The 21,931-nt window shown below is 37.0% G+C and overlaps 1 protein-coding gene across 3 annotated transcripts in view; it reads right to left on the bottom strand.

Moving 5' to 3' along the window:
- The window catches only part of LOC120514913 (dihydropyrimidine dehydrogenase [NADP(+)]-like), a 1,294,590-nt gene that overhangs the window by 1,123,550 nt on the left and 149,109 nt on the right, over positions 1-21,931 (bottom strand). For 2 of the 3 annotated variants that reach the window (XM_039735551.1, XM_039735552.1), the window contains exon 2: positions 20,691-20,801. In XM_039735551.1, coding sequence (XP_039591485.1) covers positions 20,691-20,801 — 111 coding nt within the window. Of the gene's footprint in view, positions 1-20,690; positions 20,802-21,931 lie in introns of those variants that run through there. The other variant, XM_039735553.1, reaches the window with a different exon arrangement.

Here is a 21,931-nt window from a genome sequence, read left to right as displayed (position 1 = left end):
AGTATGATGGGTCCCAAATTTTACTTTAAAATAAACTATTCACCAAGTACAAAGGGATACATCTGGAAACTTGTTAAGAATAGATTTTACATAAATGTTAGGAAGCTTCTTCAATCAATGTATCATAAATTAACAAGTAGTGTTATAGAGAGAAGAACTTAAGAGACTTTCAAAAATCAACTTGATGATATTTTGGAGAAATTTGGGGAACAGGCTCAAAGAGCTTGTTGGGCTGGAAAGCCAAATTTTCAGCAAGCCTAGATTGTACTACTACACGCTGTAGACCTAAGCCATAGGAATGCATTAATGTGTTAACTGTTTTTTTCCCCATTGCTGAAACATATGATTTTACCAACAGTCAAAACTATGTGACAGAAATAGCAGTATTAGTAAATATCAATTGACATACTAATTGATTCATAATTACAACGTAATGTCTTACGTTTACATTAATGTCCTTTATTTAATACCAAGAAAAATGTACAAGTATGTCTTTCTTAATACAGGGATTACGGTCCAAAAAACAAAAACAAAACACTTTGGGCCAAAAAAAACCTATATTAATAGAAAAAAAGGCTTATAAGATAATCTGAGTTTAATATATGCCATTCCCAGCAATGGAGTTGTAGTCGGCAAGTCTCTTGGTATACTTGTTTGCTAAAAAGCATATTTTTAAGAGATGCTTCAGAGATACTCTTTTGCACTGGCATAAATAAAACAGAGCACAGTGTATTCTTTCAGTGCAACCTGTTTAAAAGTGAATTTTATCTTGAGGTACACATTACAGCAAAAGAGAAACAACAAAAGGCCTACAGCTACTTCTGTGGGAAATCTTTAGAATAAAGTTCAAATAGTGGAAAAGATAAAAATAGTACAGTTCTCTACTGTAAAACTACCACTAAATGTATTCATGCTATGTTATTTCTGCCTGGTAGTAGTCATCACTATGAAACTGATAGACAGTATAATCTGTCTGTCTAGCTACCTACCTATCTACATGGCAGAGATCCCTACTGAGAACCTTGATCCTCAGATTTTCAGGTTTTTGAGTAAACTATCACTACGTTGATGGACCAACCACTAATAGGTTGAACATTTCAATCTATGACTGTGTCAGCCTACACTTGGTATGTCCTAACCTTGGAAAAAATAGAGGTTTTCAGCAGTAAACCTCTCATTATTTGATGGTTAGCGGGCTAAAACAGACTATCTTCTTATCAGATCTGGATGATTCAAAGGGACAATTAATATGTACTCAGAACTGCTAGTGGATGACACTTACATGTTCAATTCTGGCCTCTGAAAGAGATTCTCCTACATTCATAGAGAGGTAAAGAACTTCTGAATTATCCATGATTGAGACCTCAATACTGGAGGAAGCTGCAAAACTATGGTGCATGTCTGTCATGTGGACAATGCATGCAACACTTTTGTGGATTCCAGACATGAGAGAACTGAAGAATGCAATGATAACAGGGGTGTGTATTTTACATCAACAGGCCAAGGTAGAATCTGCAGTTGTAGCCACAAAATAAAGAAAAAAAAAGAGTTTGGTAAAGCCATGGGGAATGACTTTAAGGCAGCTTCAAAGAGATTCTCGCAAACTGACAGCACAGGAAGGGTCAATATATGACATCCGGGCTTTTTTAACATGGGAGCTAAAATTTTAACCTCAGCTAGAGATATCCATCCATCCATTATCCAACCCACAATATCCTAACTACAGAGTCACAGGGGGTCTGCTGGAGCCAATCCTAGCCAACACAGGGCGTAAGGCAGGAAACAAACCACAGGCAGGGCTCCAGCTCACTGCAGGGCACACACACACCAAGCACAATTTAGAATCGCCAATGCACCTAACCTGCATGTCTATGGTCTGCCGGAGGAAACCCACACAGACACGGGGAAGAACATGCAAACTCCACACAGGGAGGACCCGAGAAGTGAACCCGGGTCTCCTAACTGTGAGGCAGCAGCACTATCCACTATGCCACCGTGCCGCCCCAGCTTGAGATATTCTTGAAAAAATAGGAACATTTTGAAAACATTAAAAATGCCCACCTTCACAGAACAAAGCGGAAGAAGTTTTATAAAGAACTGGATCATCTGATGATGCCACTGTATTGACTAAAAAATACCACAGTAGAAAGGCCAAGAGGAAGATGAAATCTGGAAGAGATTGATGTTGTGAGGGTGTTTCGGTTAAAACGCCTTTGTGATGCTGGGAACAGATTGCAGAGGTGGTTCCCAGTTGTAAGAAGGAGAAGAACAAAGCGTTTTCATTTTACAATGAGATCATACTACTCAACACTATATGTACACTTATTTCCTGTTTTCTCGGTATAATGGTAAAAATGTTAAAATATGCCTAATCAGATTCTTTCCATATTCATTGGAATGACACTGTTCATAAAAATGATTTAAGAAAAGCTGGCATTTATCCACAATTGAACCTGGCACACTGCCTTATGCCCAATATGATCCAAATCTGGATTAAGTGGGTTTGAGAAAGATATGTTATTCCTTATGTGATGCAGTGTATGTACCTCATGTATCCCGTTTTCTAGGTCTGAATTCAGTGCTGGGTCATTGCTATGTGGAGGTTGCATGTTCTTCTTGTATCTATGTGGGCTTTCTTCCATGTATTCCATAGTCCCTTCCTAATACCCAAATCATGTGGTCTAGTTTAACTGCTTGTTCCAAATCAGGTTGCATGAATGTTAAGTGTGAATATACGCATGGGTGGTGTGTTGCTTAGCCTGGCATCCCATCCAGGGCTATTTCTTTCCATGCAGACTGTCCTACCTAGGCAGACTTTTTTTTGTAATTAGCTTACATGTATAATAGCTTTCCTTGAAATCTTTTGTTTTAAATAACACAGCCAAATAATTAACTAAATAAATGAAAATTAATTGCCTGATGTATTTTTTCCATTACAAGTGATTTACATCTTCTAAGCTCGTAATTAATAATTAGTCAATGTGACTTACTGCAAAGAATTTCTATCATAATTAAATGGTTTTACAGAGCTAATGATAAAGGAACACAAAGAAAAAACAATTTTAATTAATAAATATGTTAAAAAAAAACAAAACAAAACAAAAAAACGCATACTCTGAAGTTTGAGTTCTGGCTAATACAATATCCTACCAGTTTTGGCAGTTTATTATTCATTTTTTAAAGCTTTAGAAAGCAATTATATCAATACATTGCATCCACATAGACACATTCCTTAAAAGAGACATTAAGGCTCCCAATACATTAGAAACGGAAGGATTATTAAGAGAAAAGAGAGAAATTAAATCTTGTAATTTATGCATGCAATCAGACACAAGGTCTAGCAGCTACATAGCTATTCTCCTTCAGATTAGATGTTTTTAACGCCTCTCTACAGAGTTTTGCCTAATTTCAGAATGCCCTGTGAAGCCAAGTACTTAGATTGGTTGGAAAATAACAGAATTTATTGCCAAGGGTATAATTGTAAACCTTTTGATTGCTCATTGCACATATCTTTTTGTCACAGTAACTTCAACTCCAGCAGCTGGCATACAGTAGTAGTAATATTAGGGGATCTGAATGCAATCTGGAAACTAATTAAATTGGATAACATGCTGCAGACAGATTATTAAAATAGACCAACAGTCAACAACTGTAATATTAAACAATATATGGTATTTGTTCAGCACCTGCAACTTTATTATTAGGCTGTGCTTCTCAAAGCAATGCACATTTAAAAACATTCAAATCCAATCTTACAAAAAATTTAGGAAAAATCCTTCACACTCTAAACTGGTTAAACATGTCTAATAATGAGATGTTTAAGGCAGATTAAATGGAAACAGAAAAACACCTTGGAAAATAAAATGCAAGTCAGTTAGGCCAGTTTATACAGGACTGGAAATGTCCTCGGTGTAGCCCTGGAGTGATGCATAGTAGTCACTCGTGTACAGGTGGTACACTCCTACAGGTAACTGGGGTCTACGTCAATGGCATGTTAGATTGGTCTAACACAGAGGAACTATACAGGAGATGGCAGAGGAGGATCTTCTTCATTTGGAGACTGTGTTCCTTTATTATGGGTATTGACATCCTTCACATCTTCTACAACTCCATGATGGCCAAAGCAGTTTTCAATGTTGTGGTGTGCTGAGCTGGTAACTTCACTTCATGAGAGGCCCACCGAAACAACACGCTAAGTAAAAGGGCAGACTCAATTATAGGACACACTCTGGACCCCCTGGAGGTAGTAGGAAAGGAAAGATTAGAAATAAAACTTAGTGCCATTATGAACAATGCTCAACATACTCTCTGTGATAATTTAACTCTGAGGACTTTCTACCAACAAATTATTCAGCAGGAATGTGTCAAGAAGCTCTACTGGGGCTCCTTTATACCAACTGCAGTGCATTTGTATGATGCCTTAACTGTGGTTGTGACTGCCATCTCAGAGGTTTTTCCTTTTTAACTTCTCCTCCTTTTTAGTCATTCTGAAGGTGGGTCCTGTCAGACCATGGTCTTCTTCATGGTCTGTTTTCATTGTGTGTGTAAATATATTTATTTATCTATTTAGGTTATTAAAGAGCTTCTGTAAAAAGACATATATTTCCCTGTGGACAAATAAAGTTCTGTTCAATCTGTCCGACCACCACCTGCAGGCAAGTTAGGTTAAGTGTCTTGCCCAAGGACACAACAGCTGCATTCTCATGCCGGAACCAGGATTGAACCTGGATTGCTGGACAATAGGTTACCGACTGAGCTACTGCTCAGTGAATGAATGAATCAGAAACATTCCAAATACTCAACCAAGACTCCTGGAAGGTTTGAAACCATTCATGAGAAATACTCCATTAGCAAGAACAGTATTGTCTCATTTTAAAAAGTTGTTGTTTTTTTAGGCTCAGATTAAGTGTTTCTTGAAACTCTACCATGCTAAAATTAGTAATGTCATATCAAGTTGAAACAGTCCAGAATGAAAGAATACAAGGAGTTAGTGGCTGTTCACAAAATTTATACATACTGTGTATAGAGATAGATAGATAGATAGATAGATAGATAGATAGATAGATAGATAGATAGATAGATAGATAGATAGATAGATAGATAGATAGATAGATAGATAGATAGATAAAATGTTATGGTCTATTCATCTGTTAAGCAATTATTCACAGGACTATTGGGGCTAGAACTTTGATCTTAGTCTTAATCAAAACCTTATGAGCTGAGACATTCTGAAAATCAAAACATTTTTGAAGAAGTGCCAACCTCTGCAAAGTCACCTGTGCTTATGTGTTTCTTATGACAAAGTGATAAAGAAAGTGATGTGGCAGAGAGAAAAAGAACAGCAGCATCAGCTGATCTTCAGGCACATCACAGAAGCCGCTTAAGACAGAAAAACTGGGCAGACACGAAGGCTCATAGTCATACAATACAAAATTTAATATTCCAAAAGAAATAACGAGATCAAGAGAGAAATGCAAGCCAACAAATGAGCACTATTAATTAAAGTTACATCACCAATGACATCACTGTGTTGAAAAAAAAAAAGAATGTGTTTGCCAAAATGGAAACGTTCAGCTTACTCTATATGAACCATCTTTACTCTCAGACCATAGGTTGGCGTGTTTTACTATTAAATAATTAAAATTGGAACTTAATGTGGGAGGTCAAGGAGGAAATGATTCATTTAGAAAAAAATTCAAAGACAACCTGGTACCATATGTGCCTTATGTAAAGGGAAGAAATAATTTTGCAGTGCATTTTTAGCCAGCACTGATGCATAGAGCATACAGTAGGTCCTGTATACAAAGAACACTCTGCTATACACCCTACACATACACCAACAACCCAAAGAAGGTGTGAATGGAGTAGGAACAGTCATGCAGGGGAATGGAACACAGAATAAATTACATTATGCATTACAGTCAGATATTTGGTACTGTCAGGCAATGAGATAAAGTATCAATGTTTTACCAATTTTTGCATCTACCCCTGTGAAGCAAGCACAACAATATAAGCTTCATGCAAGCTGAACTCTTATTGACACTTGCTCTGAAAATGAAACAAATTAATTTTTCATTAATTCAATGTATTCCAAAACGTATAGTTAGACTTACAGCTATAAGTCCAATGTGTATGGGGGGACAGTGTATGCAGGTAAGCCAAGGAACATGCACAGCTGCCGTTCAACTTAATCAGCATGTCTTCTGGATGTGCAAATAAAACCAGAGTATCTCAAGGAAACTCATCTACCAATGTAGATAGAGAAAGAATGGGCAAACTCCATAATGACGGAAACTGGGCCAGGATTCCAGATGATTAAAATAAAACAAAATGACACACAACACTACTAAAAACAAGTAGCTGAACAAGAAAACACCCAACAATGTAAACATAAAAATTTACATATCACATGTATGTTAATATGATCCATCGGATTTTGGCTCTTAATGAGAAATTCAAACCAGCAGATGGAGGTCTATTATTCTGTGGTAAATTTGAATAATTGACAGTATTATAGGAATTTTTGATGTCTGCAGCTGAAATGCAGCATTACTTTGACTCTCTGAAGCGGTTTGCCCTGCCTACTATATTTAGACATTACTCCCTGTTTTAGCTATTTACTGTACGTTCTTAGTACCAGCACTAAATTTGAATTCTGCCTGCTCTTTAATTTTTGCTGCAATGTACTTACCAAATACAGCAGCAGGTTAGGTTTCTTTCTTTCAGGACAAAGCACTGACAATCTACAACTCCATGTTTTCCACACAAAGCTGCCTGAGGCAATAATGATTTTCGTTCTACTCCCTTGAATGTGAGCCTGGGCTAGGCAGCCATACTTTCCCACAGTTTAAGGATCCTTGTTCTGAATCAATGAACATTTGCCGTCTCATAAATGAAGTTCACGACCCCAGCAACATCTGAGCTCTTTGGTGGAACAATTATGTCAGTGCTACTAAGCCCAAGAAAACCTGCAAAAAGGCTAACTGAGATGGTCATTATGCTTTAAGTATAGTATAAATCTATTATGAGTAATCAATACACTATAAGGCTGCAATGTAAGTTTTAATATGAAACTCAGCACTTTCGCCCCTGAAAATGTCAGACTCAGCAGAGAAAAAGGCTGTTAAAAATAATAATAAAAGTATGTGCAATTTAGTGTTTACTTCTTCTTTTCTAAATGTATTTTATAACAATAACAATGTCTGGTTGGTTTAAATTATTTATTTAGTAGAAGATGGAATTAAATCTGCTTGAAACATTGAAATATTGAGGAATTCTCCAGACGGCTTTATGAAGGAAGTTCACCTCTCCCGCTTCTGGTCAAGCAAAATAACTGCTGGATTTTTGTTTATTTTGAGCTCACGATCAGCAAAGTAAAACCCATATCTCCATTTTATGAATTCATACATTCCCATTTGAGAACACCTGTGTATCAAAATCTATCACAGAACCATGGGTCATAACAGGAAAAAAAACCCTGATTCTGTATGCTCACATGCACTACCATGCATCTAAAGTTGTCTGGGAAGTTGGAATGAAGAAACATAACTGAAATGTAAAAAAAAAAAAACAACACAAGACAGATACATGCGGAGAGTGTTAAAGCCCACACACCAAGGTCCCCAGAGTTAGACTCTCCAGCATGCCATTTCAATTAAACTCACTTTCTCCATATACTGTATTTTCAGTTTACAAGATATGAATGCAGTACACATTAAATAAAGTAACATGCACTAACACAATGCTGAACACAAAATACTATAAAATAGAGTTAGTGAAGGGCCATGTCAATGTACATCTGCCAAAGGAAAATAAGGGAAATGTTATTCCCACGCTGGAAAAAATAGAAAAGAAGGTTAAAGGCACAACATTTCAGCTGTGCAGCCTTCACCACAGCCAAAATGTTTTGTTTCTAACCTTCTTTGCTATTTTTAGCAGTGCAAGAGTATTATATAACTTGAGTACATATATTTATATAACATATATACTATCTGTGTGTGTGTGTGTGTATCTCTATCTATAGACCCTTTTCCTCCCCTTTTTATAGATTAGATTCTTTAAGTTCCTTAATATTAAAAATCCTAACAGAATATTATGAGTATATTAACTGAAGCCAGCTGGAAATAGCAGGTGGGCATAACAGAAATTCCAGGGTATGGGCTCTGAACTATACATGCATAAGGACGCACAGTCACTGGGGCGAAAAGTGTGTCAAATGGCTCTTCATCCCCTCCCAGTTTACTTGATAGAAGCAAAGTTTGGGCCCTGGGTCCGTCACTGGTGATGCCATATCTCCTTGAAGCAGATGAAGTCCTCGGTGGCTACACATGAGACACAGACTCGGGGAAGAAGCCAAAAGCAACTTATTGCAAAAGAAAGAACAGGCAGACGCTTTGCTTAATTTCAAGAAATAGCTGAGAAGACTGTTATCCTAAAGAGGTAATGTTAACTGGCATCTAACCTAATTAATCCCGTCAGGCTCGCTTGTTAGGCGTTTGCTTTCTTAATTGTTTTTAAAAGCATTTTTCAAGCAGCTAATCGACAATGACCTCGCACAGACATAAATTACCATGCAGAAGAAACAGATACTCTAATACGGTGTCATCTGAACTTGCATGCGTGGTCATCATCACTTGACTGATTTACACAATATTTAGAAATAAATAAGAAAATAAAATCTGAGCCAGCAATCTCAACACACATGAGGGGGTTTTCCATTATATGTGCAATATAAATGAATACCTAATTCATAACCCACAGCTTTATAAAATTTATAACAAAGGTAAAGAACGATGATCTTCAAGCATTTTATTTAAAGGTAGAAATTCACACTTTGCAAGTGATGCCAGAAGTTAATGGGGGAATTTGGTAGCGTCTAAACACTTGCACTGACTATCTGTAATTCACATTTCAAAGAATTAAAACTGCCAGAATATCTATTACTACAAAAAAGAAAACTCAGAAAATTGTGGGAATACAATTATACTAAATGCTGTACTAAATAAGAAAATTTTAAATTTAAGACTAAATGGGCATCAACATAGTTGCAGATTTACTCTTCTGCCTGTACTGATAGTATTAAAGTTCAAAAGAAATCAGATTTCTATTTAAAAAGTGACCTTAACCCTAACCCTAATTATTAGACCAAAAATAGTGATTGCTCTAAATAAACAATTATTTCACGTAATATTAGTAGCAATAACAGTGCTGTCATAGTTAGGAATGTGACAGCTTTAAGGAACTGCAGGTGATGGACTAGGAAATTAAGTTAAACCTGAAACATATCAAGGGTGAAAACCTGGTGAGACAAAGCCTAGTAGAAAATAAAAAATCCAAGTCAGAAGAACCAGCAATATGAGTCCAAAAATGGTGAGAAGTTTTAGATACATTCTTTTGAGAAATGAATCCACAGTCTTGAACACTGATAATAGCTTGATACTGGCTTATATACAGTCACGCTAATGTCATGATCCCTGGCAACAATACATTTCTTTAATAATTCAGAAGACAAATTGACCTTGGTTGTTCAAAGAAACTTGCCATTACTCAATTTGGTTAAAGACGAGACGGGTGAAATGACTGAAATAAAATTTTTAATAAAGCGTTTGTGACAACTTGTAAATCCTACAAAACACTGAACCTGTTCAACGCTCTCCAGAGATTTCCGATTCTGTACAAAGATTACTTTAGCCTTGTCTATACTCACACCAATTCAGGAGATTTTATAGCTTAAGAATATTACTGAAGCCCTATGGAATTATTATCTTGAAATCTCTAAAGTATGATTTGAAACTGTAAATCGTTAGAAAAAATGAGAATGTCTTTGATGTTTACCAAAATGCTAATTCTGACAAAACTCCACCCACCCAAAACATCTTAAACAAAGGTTTGAAATGCAGCAGGTGCACTTGCAAAACCATAGGGTATGACCCTGTACTTATATTAGCCAGTTGTTGTGTTTAATGTGGTCTTCCATTCATCATCTTGCTTTATATGAATCAAATTACAGCTGCTCTGTAGATTAAGTTTAATCGATACAGGGTTGAAGGTACTATCCTTTTACATTACAAAAAAATAACCCAGAACTGACTAGACTACTGGTTGGTCTCATAAGACCTTTTTTCGGTTCTCCTGAATATACTTTTCAAAAGCTACAGACTTTGGGGGAGATACGGCATATAAATATCATTTGGGTAACAGGGCCCCAGGCAAGAACATTCAATAAAAGAATCATATTCCCTATGTGATTGGACTTCTAAGGACTTTTGTTTATCAAAGATGTCTTTGAACTCTCAATAAAACTTAGGCAAAATTTTGAGTGCACAACAAGTAACTACTAACTACTAATTCTAGATAAGCAATGACAATAAAACAAAATGGGCTCCAAACAACATCTTATGATACCCAACTGATTTTAGGGTTGCATTTCTTTATCCGGGGTAACCTAATATTAACCAAGGGATACAACTTGTGATTACACAGAATGTTTAAGAGACCCATTTGCAACTTTAGTGTTGAACAATCCTGCTATAAAGTACCAATTGTAATTGGTTTCCTATCAATTCTCAGGATAATAGCTTTAAATTTCATCTAAATTTGTTTGATCCCTAAGTCGTTTAAGCCAGCAACATTTTTGGCAGTGTATGGATCAACAGAAGTTTAATATGAAGAAATCATCACTGTAATCATCAAGGAGTCATCACTAAGGGTTTGCCTGCTTTGAAATATGATGGCAGTTACAGTTTCCATGTAACTTGGGAAAACAAGTAACCATATGACCTGAACCAAAATAAACAATAACAATGACTGTATGAATCCAACAATAAGAACTTTATGAATTTCTTAATAATTGTATTAATTTATTTAAACAAATTTAGTACAGTCACCATTCCCCCATGACTCTGAATAGAATTAAAGAGGGTTTGAGAATGCTATGTTGTGTTCTGTTACATAAGTTATATATGTCCATCTCGGGATCTGCAGCTGTGACATTGTGGTCAACAACACAGGAGCGCCGCAGGGGACTGTACTTTCTCCGGTCCTGTTCAGCCTATATACATCGGACTTCCAATACAACTCGGAGTCCTGCCACGTGCAAAAGTTCACTGATGACACTGCTGTTGTGGGCTGCATCAGAGTGGGCAGGAGGAGGAGTATAGGAACCTGATCAAGGACTATGTTATATGGTGCGACTCAAACCACTTACACCTGAACACCAGCAAAACCAAGGAGCTGGTAGTGGATTTTAGGAGACCCAGAACCCTCCAGGACCCCATAATTATCAAGGGCGGCTGTGTGCAGAGGGTACAGACCTATAAATACCTGGGAGTGCAGCTGGAAGATAAATTGGACTGGACTGCCAATACTGATGCTCTGTGTAAGAAAGGTCAGAGCCGACTATACTTCCTCAGAAGGCTGGCGTCCTTCAACATCTGCAATAAGATGCTGCAGATGTTCTATCAGACAGTTGTGGCTAGCGCCATCTTCTACGCGGCGGTGTGCTGGGGAGGCAGCATAAAGCACAGGGACGCCTGGTGAGGAAGTCAGGCTCTATTGCAGGCACGGACCTGGACAGTTTGACATCTGTGGTGGAGCGTCGGGTGCTGAGCAGGCTCCTGTCAATCATGGAGAATCCACTGAATCCACTGAACAGTACCATCTCCAGACAGAGGAGCAGCTGTCCTGCTACACCGACAGACTGAGGAGATCGTTCCTCCCCCACAGTATGCGACTCTTCAATTCCACCCCGGTTAAACGTTAACTTTATACAAAGTTATTGTTTATTTTTACCTGCATTTATATCATTCTTTATTTTAATATTGTTTTTTATCAGTATGCTGCTGCTGGAGTATGTGAATTTCCCTTTAGGATTAATAAAGTATCTATCTATCTCTATCTAAATAAACTTAAAATGGATGACAGAACGAGAGATAAACTAAACATATCAATACACATTCCGTTGGTATGTCATGGTCTACGTTGTACTTCCCAGAGAAAAAATATTACCTAAGATCACCAATAGTTGTTTTTGTGCACTGCTGTATTTTCCATAATTATTTATTAACCCAATACAGCTCTTGACCAAAATGGCTATTATTTACTAAATGAAAAGTAATTTAAAATTATCTGCTGTTAGGCATAGTACCAAAAGGGCAAGTTTCAAAAAGCTGAATGTATAAAAGAAGATAATCTTCGCTGGTGGTACACACTGAGGTGCTTCAGTTTATGACAGGAGACGTGACAGGTCAGTTTTACTTAACTGTATGATGTTGCGTGTTTAGTCTCTTGTAGCCACCATATGAATGTAAACTTAATATAGGTTATCTCAGATCACATATTTAATTATATTAGATTAGACAAACATTATTTATATTGTAACTCATGTACTGTAAGTATTTGTTAATAATGTCAATTTTGGAATATCTGATTAACATTTACTACATGCGCCAAAGTCACTGTGCCTCTGTACCCACATAATCCCCGAAAAGTGATCATATTGTGAGAATGCCTTGTCATTAGCACATGACTTGGTATAAGATTAAGAGGTCTGATCTTCAGTTTCACAGGGCATTGCTGTTCGTTTATTGCCACCTGTGGAATTTACATCTTTTTTTGTCATTGATCGTGCATGCAAGGTGCATGTTCTCAGGTTCTCAACTTGCTCTTATTGACTGGTAATTGTGTGAGTTGTTTTATGCACGTTGTGTCACATTTGTACTTTCATGAATATTTGTTTTAATCTTCTTATTGTTTTTAATGTTCCACGTTAACCCTCACTGGGTTACCGACAGCAGACGCTTAGTGTGACTACCACTGCATGCACAATTTCACCTATAATGCACTGTGTTCCTTGTTATTAGATCTGTCCATTGTCAGATTACATTCATACCTCATGTGAACCACTCTAGTGTGTGCTTAGTACTGCACCGAGACCACCCTTTCCAAAGGGTCTCAGTGTGGTTGTTTTGATCAACACCTAAGTACAAATGGTATGTTCAAATCTATGTAAACAAACTAGTCTTTCAGTGGAATCGCACCAGAGTTTGAAAAAACTGCACCAGATGAAAAAGTTGTGTAAACACCTAAAGTCTAAAAGGCAATGGTTCCTAATATCAGTCTACATATATGTAAAGGGTAACATAGTTTTAAGTGCGAAGACTAATTCAATTTCCTCTTTATTTGTTGCCACAAGGAGATGTAATTTACAAACACAATATTATCTTTCATTAGTATTCTAGTGGCACTCTGCTCTAATAATCATTTAAACCAAGTATTAACTTAATACTGATACTCCGTATGTTCAATTCTTCATAATAACTATTCACAGTGGCTCCAAAATCCATACTGACCCCTACTCTCTCTTCTGTTTCTTTTTCCGGTTTCTTTGTGGTGGCGGCCTGCGCCACTACCACCTACTCAAAGCATCATGATGCACCAACATTGATGGACTGAAAGCCAGAAGTCTACGTGACCATCATCATCAGGTCCTTTCATGAAAACCCTAAATACAAAGAGGACTGTTTGACTTATGTTAGGTAGATTGCCCAGAGGGGACTGGACGGTCTCATGATCTAGAATCCCTACAGATTTTATTTTTTTCTCCAGCACTTTGGAGTTTTTTTTTGTTTTTTCTGTCCACCCTGGCCATCGGACCTTACTCTTATTCTATGTTAACTAATGTTGACTTATGTTTATTTTTTATTGTGTCTTCTATTTTTCTATTCATTTTGTAAAGCACTTTGAGCTACATTTTTTTTGTATGAATATGTGCTATATAAATAAATGTTGATTGATTGATTGAAATAATACTTCTTTGGTTCCATCATTAATTGACTGCTGTAAAACAGAGGATAAATGATAATTATTGTCTAGAAATATACAAAACATAAATTCTCTGTGAATACTAATGAAATTACTATTTTTCATAAATCTATTTGTTTCAGTTAGAAATATTACAAAATTAAAGTGATCTTATAATTAACAAAATTTTAAAAAGCTAGTTCATTAGTTCTAAGCATAGCCAATGTATATAATGTTTTATGATCAACCTCTTCAAAGTATTCTCTTGCTGTCATATAGTTAATTCAAAATACTGTAACAAAGCTTAATACTAGAACTAAGACATACTGCAATTGTTAAGACTAACTAAGACAACTGCAAAACTCCGGTTCTTACATCAAATAGCTGGATTCCAGTTAATTAATTTTAGAGCCAATCTTGAAATCATTCTCTTCATCTAAAATGTCGTAATCGTTTCAGACGAAAAACCAATAAACATAACTTATTAATACCTACAGTGTACTTAAGGGTGTACAGACCTGTTCAAAATTCCAAGGATAAATAAATCTACACTAGCACAGCCTTCAGCCATGAGTTACCTAACCTCTGAAATGATCTGCCTACCAGTATTAGGGAAGCCCAATCTGTCTATGAATTTAAATCAAGGCAAAAGCTCATTATTTTAGTATGAGTGTACGTTGCTACTCAGGCCATTTATATTACTTGCTCCTACTACCCTTTAATTTATTTGTTGCAACTCTTTTGATTTCCATTTACTAAGTAGCAATTATTAATTATTGTATAGTGCATTGCAGAGAATTTTGTTCCATTTTTCTATTTTTCGAAATAAATCCCTCGTTTATAAAGATTCTTGGGTGGCATGGTGACACAAAGTAGCACTGCTGCCTTGCAACATGGTGTCCCAGGTTCATGTCCCTGGGTGGAGTTTTAATGTTCTCTCTGTGTCCATTTGGATTTCCTCTGGGTGGTCTGGTTTCCTCCCACTGTCCAAAATCATAAAGTTTAGGTGAACCACTGATGCTGAATTGGCCTTAGCGTGTATGTTCTCCTTGCAATGAACTTGCGCCCTGTCTAGGGATTATTCCTGCCTTGTGCCCTATTTTTGTTGGAACAGGCTCCATCTTATCCACAACTCTAAAAAAAGCAGTTCTGGAAGATGGATGGATAGATAGAGATTCATCGTTATGCTTCTTTCTATAAGTCAGGGGTTTGCAGTAATCTCCTCCCTTGCAGAACATGAGTACATTTTGGGACATTTCTTTATATTTGTAATCGTTAAGTATGTTTTCCCCACTTTGGGAATAGCAACGGAAAAAATCAGCAGGCTCTTTTCTGGGGCAAGCTGGTCTAGAGTGAGACTCTTCTTGAATGGCCAATGAAAGTTCTGGTCTAATTTTCTGGGTCTTTTTGATGCCTCACATCCCATTTTGCCATATTTAGAACTCCTTCTCACGACATACTGAAACATTCACGTCAAGGTTTCTATTTTTCGGTATAAACAAGCAAATACAAATTGATATTCTGTACAATTGTTTCATATTCCCCAAAGCTGTGGAATGATTTGCCAGCTTTCATAAGCGATGTCCCTTTGGTCTCAGGTTGAAGACTCAATATTTAGTCCAGAATTCCCTGATTAGAGCTGTTGAATAGTTGTGCATATTACACCTCTGTTGTAAGTCATTTGAATAACAATACCTCCAAGGGATTTCCTTGTTCGGGAAAAGACATTTGAGGCACTGGAGGCCTTGGAATTAAACAATGGAAAGATTCTGTCATCATATTAAATGACCCACTGCAGACTTTATTGTAGAATACCCAGGACTATGTGGATCGCCAGTTGATGTCAGTTTCCAGGACTGTGACTTTGTTTTACCTTTTTTATAACTTTGTGTTATATCTGACCATGGACCCCCTCACAAGCATGCTGCCGACTGTTGGTCAGATTCCATTTTCATTAATCAGTTAGGAACTGCTTTGATTTATTTTGTTTTTAAACAAATGTATACCTTTATATGCCTATATTATGTAATTATAAATTTGTAAAGTTTGTAATTGCACTTTACCTGCCAACTTTGTTAGAGTGCATCTCTTTGGAGAATCCTTGGGTACCACTGGTTTGACTTTTTGTCGAATGAGTGGTTGCTCATGGAGTCCCAAATGAGACACATTACCTGCATTGTGAGGGACCGACAGTTACAGCACTACGGCCACGTGGCACAATTTCTAGGGGGGGGATCCAGCTCACAGGATCCTCATAGTTGAGGAACCAAGTGGCTGAATCAGATGAAGGTGATGCCCACGTAACACCTGGCTGCAAAAGACAGAAATACATGGCGGTGGGACTGGACCGTATATCTGCTTGTGGTTGCCAACCAGGATCCCGGGCTGTTTTGTGGTGCGGTAGGTGCAGCAACACACTTTACCAGTACATGCTTCCCAGCCTGACCTAACCTGAAATCAGTTGGTTAGATCATATATGTTTCAGCTCTGTTTGAGACATTGGATGTGATTCCATGTCAGGAATAAAAGCTTGTCAGGCACAAAGGATGAAGTCAATCTTGGCTCCAGTATGTTTGATGAAAAAAAGTACATAATAAACTATTGATCTCTTACTAAACATACAATATGTATAACTCTGCCTTGAATCAAGCAGTATTTTATTTTTTCTTTTTATACACTGTCTCTTGAACAAAAAATCATTGTTTAATATACAGTAATATCTTTCACTAACAACTAACTTCAGTTTCAGTTTTTTTTTTTTAGTAAGCAAACAACCTCTTATAAATCTAGTGTGCTATTCAATAATTACAAATGAAACATGAAAAAATGAAATGCAAAACAACCATTGAATATAATTAAAACCAAGGCAAATAACAGAAGGAAAAGCAAATGCCATTACACATTGTTTGGTGACTAGCTAACAAAATGATGTAAATAATCAGTAAACACACTCTGTCCTGCCTCTACACATCACAACATTTATAACACACTTTTTGTTTATTTCTTTTATTTTGTGTCACTAAAGCAGCATATTTTACTTGAATAAAAGTTAAGTTGTTATTGCTTTCTAGAAATAATACTAATTTTTTCACATATAAAAATTCAGAGTTGTAAAATTAAGGACTAAGTGACATATCCTTAACTTTTTTATTATTACTTTATTATTTGGCTAACGCCTTTATCCTAGGGACTTACAAAATTTGAGAGATATAATAGGTTATATTTCTTTCGTTTTTTCAGCTAGAGCACAGGCAGGTGAAGTGACTTGCTCACGGTCACACAGTGTCAGTAGTGCAATTTGATCCGACAGTCCAAATCTGTAACCACTATGCCATACCACCTATTAACATGTCCTCTGGGGGTTTCTTGGGGTACTGCAGTTTTCTTCAATGTCTCAGAGACACGCAGGGCAAGGGCAGGCTGACTGGTGACTCTAAATTAGAATTGTGTGAGCCTCGTCATTACAGATTGTTGGCTCCTGCCATATGCCCAATGCTGCCATTTTAAGTGGTTGCTTTCTTTGACTGTGATGGCAAAAGCTGATCCAGAGAGTGTATGGATGATTGGACAGATTTATGTTTATCTATATTGGTACTTAATATACATATGTGTGTGTGTGTGGGCGTGTGTACCTTATGATAAAAATTGCTTCTATTTTGAATAAACTGAAAAATGTTGGCTGAATGAGTTGCCAGGAATATTTAATAAATGGTTGTAATATTAAGAACAAATACAGTTTTATTAAAAATTGCATGTATAAAAAGAAATAAAGAAAAATGTTGTTATAGTGTGTTATTTGTTAATGTATATATACTGTATATATATATATCACATTTATTTTACATCATGAAATTTTAAACTTCTTGCCCATTTCTTGTTAATCCCCTTTCTGACCTGTGGGATTAACTCCTGTGTTTTTGTCTGTTCTCATCTATTCCCAAGCAGCTTGGTGCCACTTTCTTATTCACAAGAAATCACAGCTAAGTGAAGACACAATGACAAGTGGATGGTGTAGCTAGCCCTAGAGACACAGCAATTATCAAGGACATTCACACGGACTCTTATCTCTTTTTTGCTTTCCTTAGTATCCCAAAAGGGAAATTGACCAAAGCAACCTTTATGAACATCCAAAAGATTTATTTCATCTTTATATAAAACAGTAAAATATCTTTTCCTGCATGTCCTTTCTTTTTTTATTGCCTTTTGTATTATGTTTATTCATGTTTCATTGCTTTATTACAAAGGAAGTTATACCAAAAAATAATTATGCTTTTGATCCACTAGTATTCACTCCATAGCATTGTTTCATCTGCAGATGTGCAGGTTCATATTAAAATTATAATTTAATTATGGTCTGGATTTCAAGAATTTTGAAATGGGCAAAATCTACAATCTTCCAGGATGTACCATTTATCACAGCCAGTTTTAAGTTTTACGGCAAATGAAAATAAATTAAATGTCAGCCCTTTTGTTGATGTTGGCGCTAACAGTTGCACTAATATTCACTTCCTTGGTAGGGTGGTAGCAGTAACATGGAACTTGTGAGACATTCAGCGTGCAAGACTTTCTTTTTGATAACATAAAGAGAAAGCAATTCAGATTAGGGTTGCATTGTAGAGTACTGGTAATGCTGATGCATCAAAGAACTACTGTTCTGGGTTTGATTCCCAAACCCAGTCATCATTAGGGTTTTAGCTTCTATTTTGTATAAATATTTTTACATTTCTCCATGGACACCTGAGATCTAACACTCATGTAAGGTTTTTTGCGGCTGCTGAATATGAGTTTGGATTCTACCTTTGAAATGTCCCTCACTTTAAGTTAATCAAATTTACTGGATCGTTTCATCTGCCATTTTGTTTTTTTTAATCATCAGCAGCATTTATGGTTCTTGTTATTAAGAATACTTCATGTGTTGCTAGCAGTGTGTTCTCACAGGTTGCAACCATTTGATGACAATATAACAGGATAAAAAGTTAATGAAAGATTTCACTCCCTTATCTGAGTTGCGGATTCAAAACCCCTTTTCAAATCACTCTTTCAAAAACATGCTTCTGTTCTAAAATTTTCTGCTTCTGAATTTTTGTTCTTGAATTTCTGACAACGCTTTTTGTCTCTTACTATGACTTTGTCACTTATGCTTTTTGATCTCCCAGTTCTGTCCATTTTCCTGTTTACTCATCTTTCTCCTAATCCACTCTCAAACTCAGTCTGTGAGCAGATATAAGTCGTTGTCTGTGTGGGTATGCACATTTTCCCCATTGGTCTTCCTCTTACATTCCCAAAGATATTCACATAGATTAACTCTTAATTCTGCTCTCTTACACATCTAGTCTGGCTGTCTGCAGAAGTGAGCCTTGTGATGCACTGCGTCCCTAAAATGTTTCTTACCTGGTCTCCAGTGTTACCAGGCCAGCCTCTGCCCTCCGGCAACACTGAATGTAGGACAGACTCCAGATTCGTATGGATTAAGCAGATTTGTGAACTTTGTACTACAGAGTACCTCAGTTGTTATATGTTCTAAATGACAGTTAGGGGAGTCTTCCAATTAACAAAGTGGGTGCCTCAATTGAAATCCAGCTGTACCCTGCTAAGCATCTACCCTGTGTTCCAACTACCCTGTCAACCACTCACTAATGGGTAAGCCTATTAGACACACACACATGCTTAAAGTGAAATGGGTTCTGTGGTGCTTAACACAAAACTTTGTTTATATGAGGCACTCTCCGCTTTTATTTTAACCAAAAGGAAATCAGAAATAAGAAAAATATTTCTTTTATTGAACCCCAGGATGTCCACTTTGTAAAACAGTGTAACAACAGAGTAGAAATTACAATGGTCAGTTTATTCAACACCAAACATCTCATAGGTTTAGAGAACAGTCTGTAGAACTTAGCATTGTCTTCTTATCTATTGTTTCTGTTTTAACTGTAACCAAGTACATGTAACCAAGCCAACCTACATACCAGTTTAATGAAACACAGAGCTTCATTTTGAAAAGGTTTTATTTTGTGCATGACTCTAAAAAAAATCATACTTGGAGGTCTCTGTGTTAGCTAGAACTGAATTAATTGCCAGCTGGTAAGTATGTGTTGCACGGTGGAGCTCTTCTGAAAAACCCAGAAAAAGGATCACTAAAGGTACACACATTTTACTTTATCATTTTAGTACTAAGGACAAATAAAGTTTTTTATTATATATACGAGGGACGTTCAATATGTTTCCATACTTTTTTTTTATTCTATTTATTAAGGGTCTCAAAAACAAATTGCCTAACTTTTCTACACAGTCACCTTCCTTTGCGATGCAATTTTCCAAGTGTCATACCAACTTTGTAATGCCATCAGCAAAAAATGTTTTTAGTTGAGCGCGTAGCCACTGATGCACCGCTGCTTTCACATCAGGGTTCTTTCTTCATTCCTTGTGGTCGTGGCTGTAGCTGGATGTCCAGAGCGCTCTGCATCTGTCATACTAGTTCGGCCATTTTTGAACATTTCAATCCACTCATAGACGATTCGATGAGAGAGAATTTTATCCCCATACTGAGCACACTTGCGGAGATGAAAAAAAAAGCGTATGACAGAACACTGTTCCTCTTTGGTACAATTTATATGTTTTGCAGCCATCTTCACCACAGGGTGACAACTCTTATGCTAAACTGCAAGAGCAGCCAGCTTGCCAGACAGAACTAGTCACACGACACTCTCAGACACGACCAATTATTACTCCTCCCACCGTCACCTTTTCCAATGAAAATACAAAAGTGCGGAAACTTTATGAGCGACCCTCGTATTTCCAATTCATTAGTAATACATATAAAGCTGCCAATGAGAACAGCAAAGTATCTCTAACCTAAAGACTACTGGAGAGGAAGGGAGAGAGATACTTACTGAACAGCTTTTGTCCGTGTTCCTTTTCCAGTGCGTCTTAACTATTTTTGCAGATGCTGTTGAACGCAGCAGAGCATGAGACTTTACTTGAGGGTTCAAAGCCAAAATATTCTGAAAGTAAAAAGCACAGTATATATTTTATATACTAGAAAAGAATCTTGAGAAACATCCTGTCATTTTTGTGAATTAGTTTTGCCCATTATTGGGTTGACTAAGCCTTTGAAAGCAGCACCAATGGGTACATAATAAGTCTGGACTGGAGGTTAAGTTCTTTGCAGTGCATTATGAAAGTACAGATACTGCTACCCAATAACACTTTACTGATGCTACCACCTGAACAATGCATGCATGCATGTCCCTTAGCTCAAAATACCCAAATCATTCCCAGGTCATGTCACGTCATTCTCTAACCCACTTAATCCAGACCAGGGGTGCAAAGGGTGCTGAAGCTTATCCCAGCTAGCACAGGGCACAAGACAGAAACAAACCCAAGACAGGGTGCCGGTCCATCACAGAGCACACCCACCCACCCACACACCTAGCACACAGAAAGGCCAGTTTTGCACTGCACATTCACCTAACCTGCAGATCTTTGGACTGTGGGAGGAAACCAGAGCCTATTGGGGGAACCCCAGGCTGACACGGGGAAGAACATACAGTACAAACTCCACACTGAAAGATTGCTGTGACGTGAACTCTGGTCTCCTTACTGCAATTAAGCAATAGTTTTACCACTGTGCCCCCATCCCACCCCATTCACAGGTAAGACCTTAATCATAAGCAATGCCACGAGGAACTGAATTTACTGGATTACATGTTTTGGGAATATCCACTGTTTGAACGCTATTGGAATAAAATCTTCTCTTATTTAAAAGACAGTTCTGAGTCACAAGAGTTTGTAATCCTCTAATTGGATAAATGGTGTAACAACTAATTGGACATTATTGCTTAATGAACAGTCAATTGTTACAACAAACTACATTGCTAGCACATCATCTCGCTTGTTTAGCTGGAAGAATTCTATGTCACATACCATAATACAATCTGAAATGGGTGTCCTATTTAATGTATAGTTAGAAAATGTAAACTTGTTTGTTAACATTTATATGCATCATATTTAATTCATATCATGTAATTTTAAACAGGTTACCCATATGAATATGGCAGGCAATGATCAAGAGTCTCACGTAATTGACAATGCAGTAAGAACTATTGCAAACCTTCTGGATGTTTCTCTGTTT

The sequence above is a fragment of the Polypterus senegalus genome, chromosome 14, assembly GCF_016835505.1.
Source record: "Polypterus senegalus isolate Bchr_013 chromosome 14, ASM1683550v1, whole genome shotgun sequence".
In the NCBI taxonomy this organism is placed as follows: domain Eukaryota; kingdom Metazoa; phylum Chordata; class Cladistia; order Polypteriformes; family Polypteridae; genus Polypterus; species Polypterus senegalus.
The sequence above is the reverse complement of the archived record's forward strand: the minus strand, read 5'-3'. Positions and strand labels throughout refer to the sequence as shown.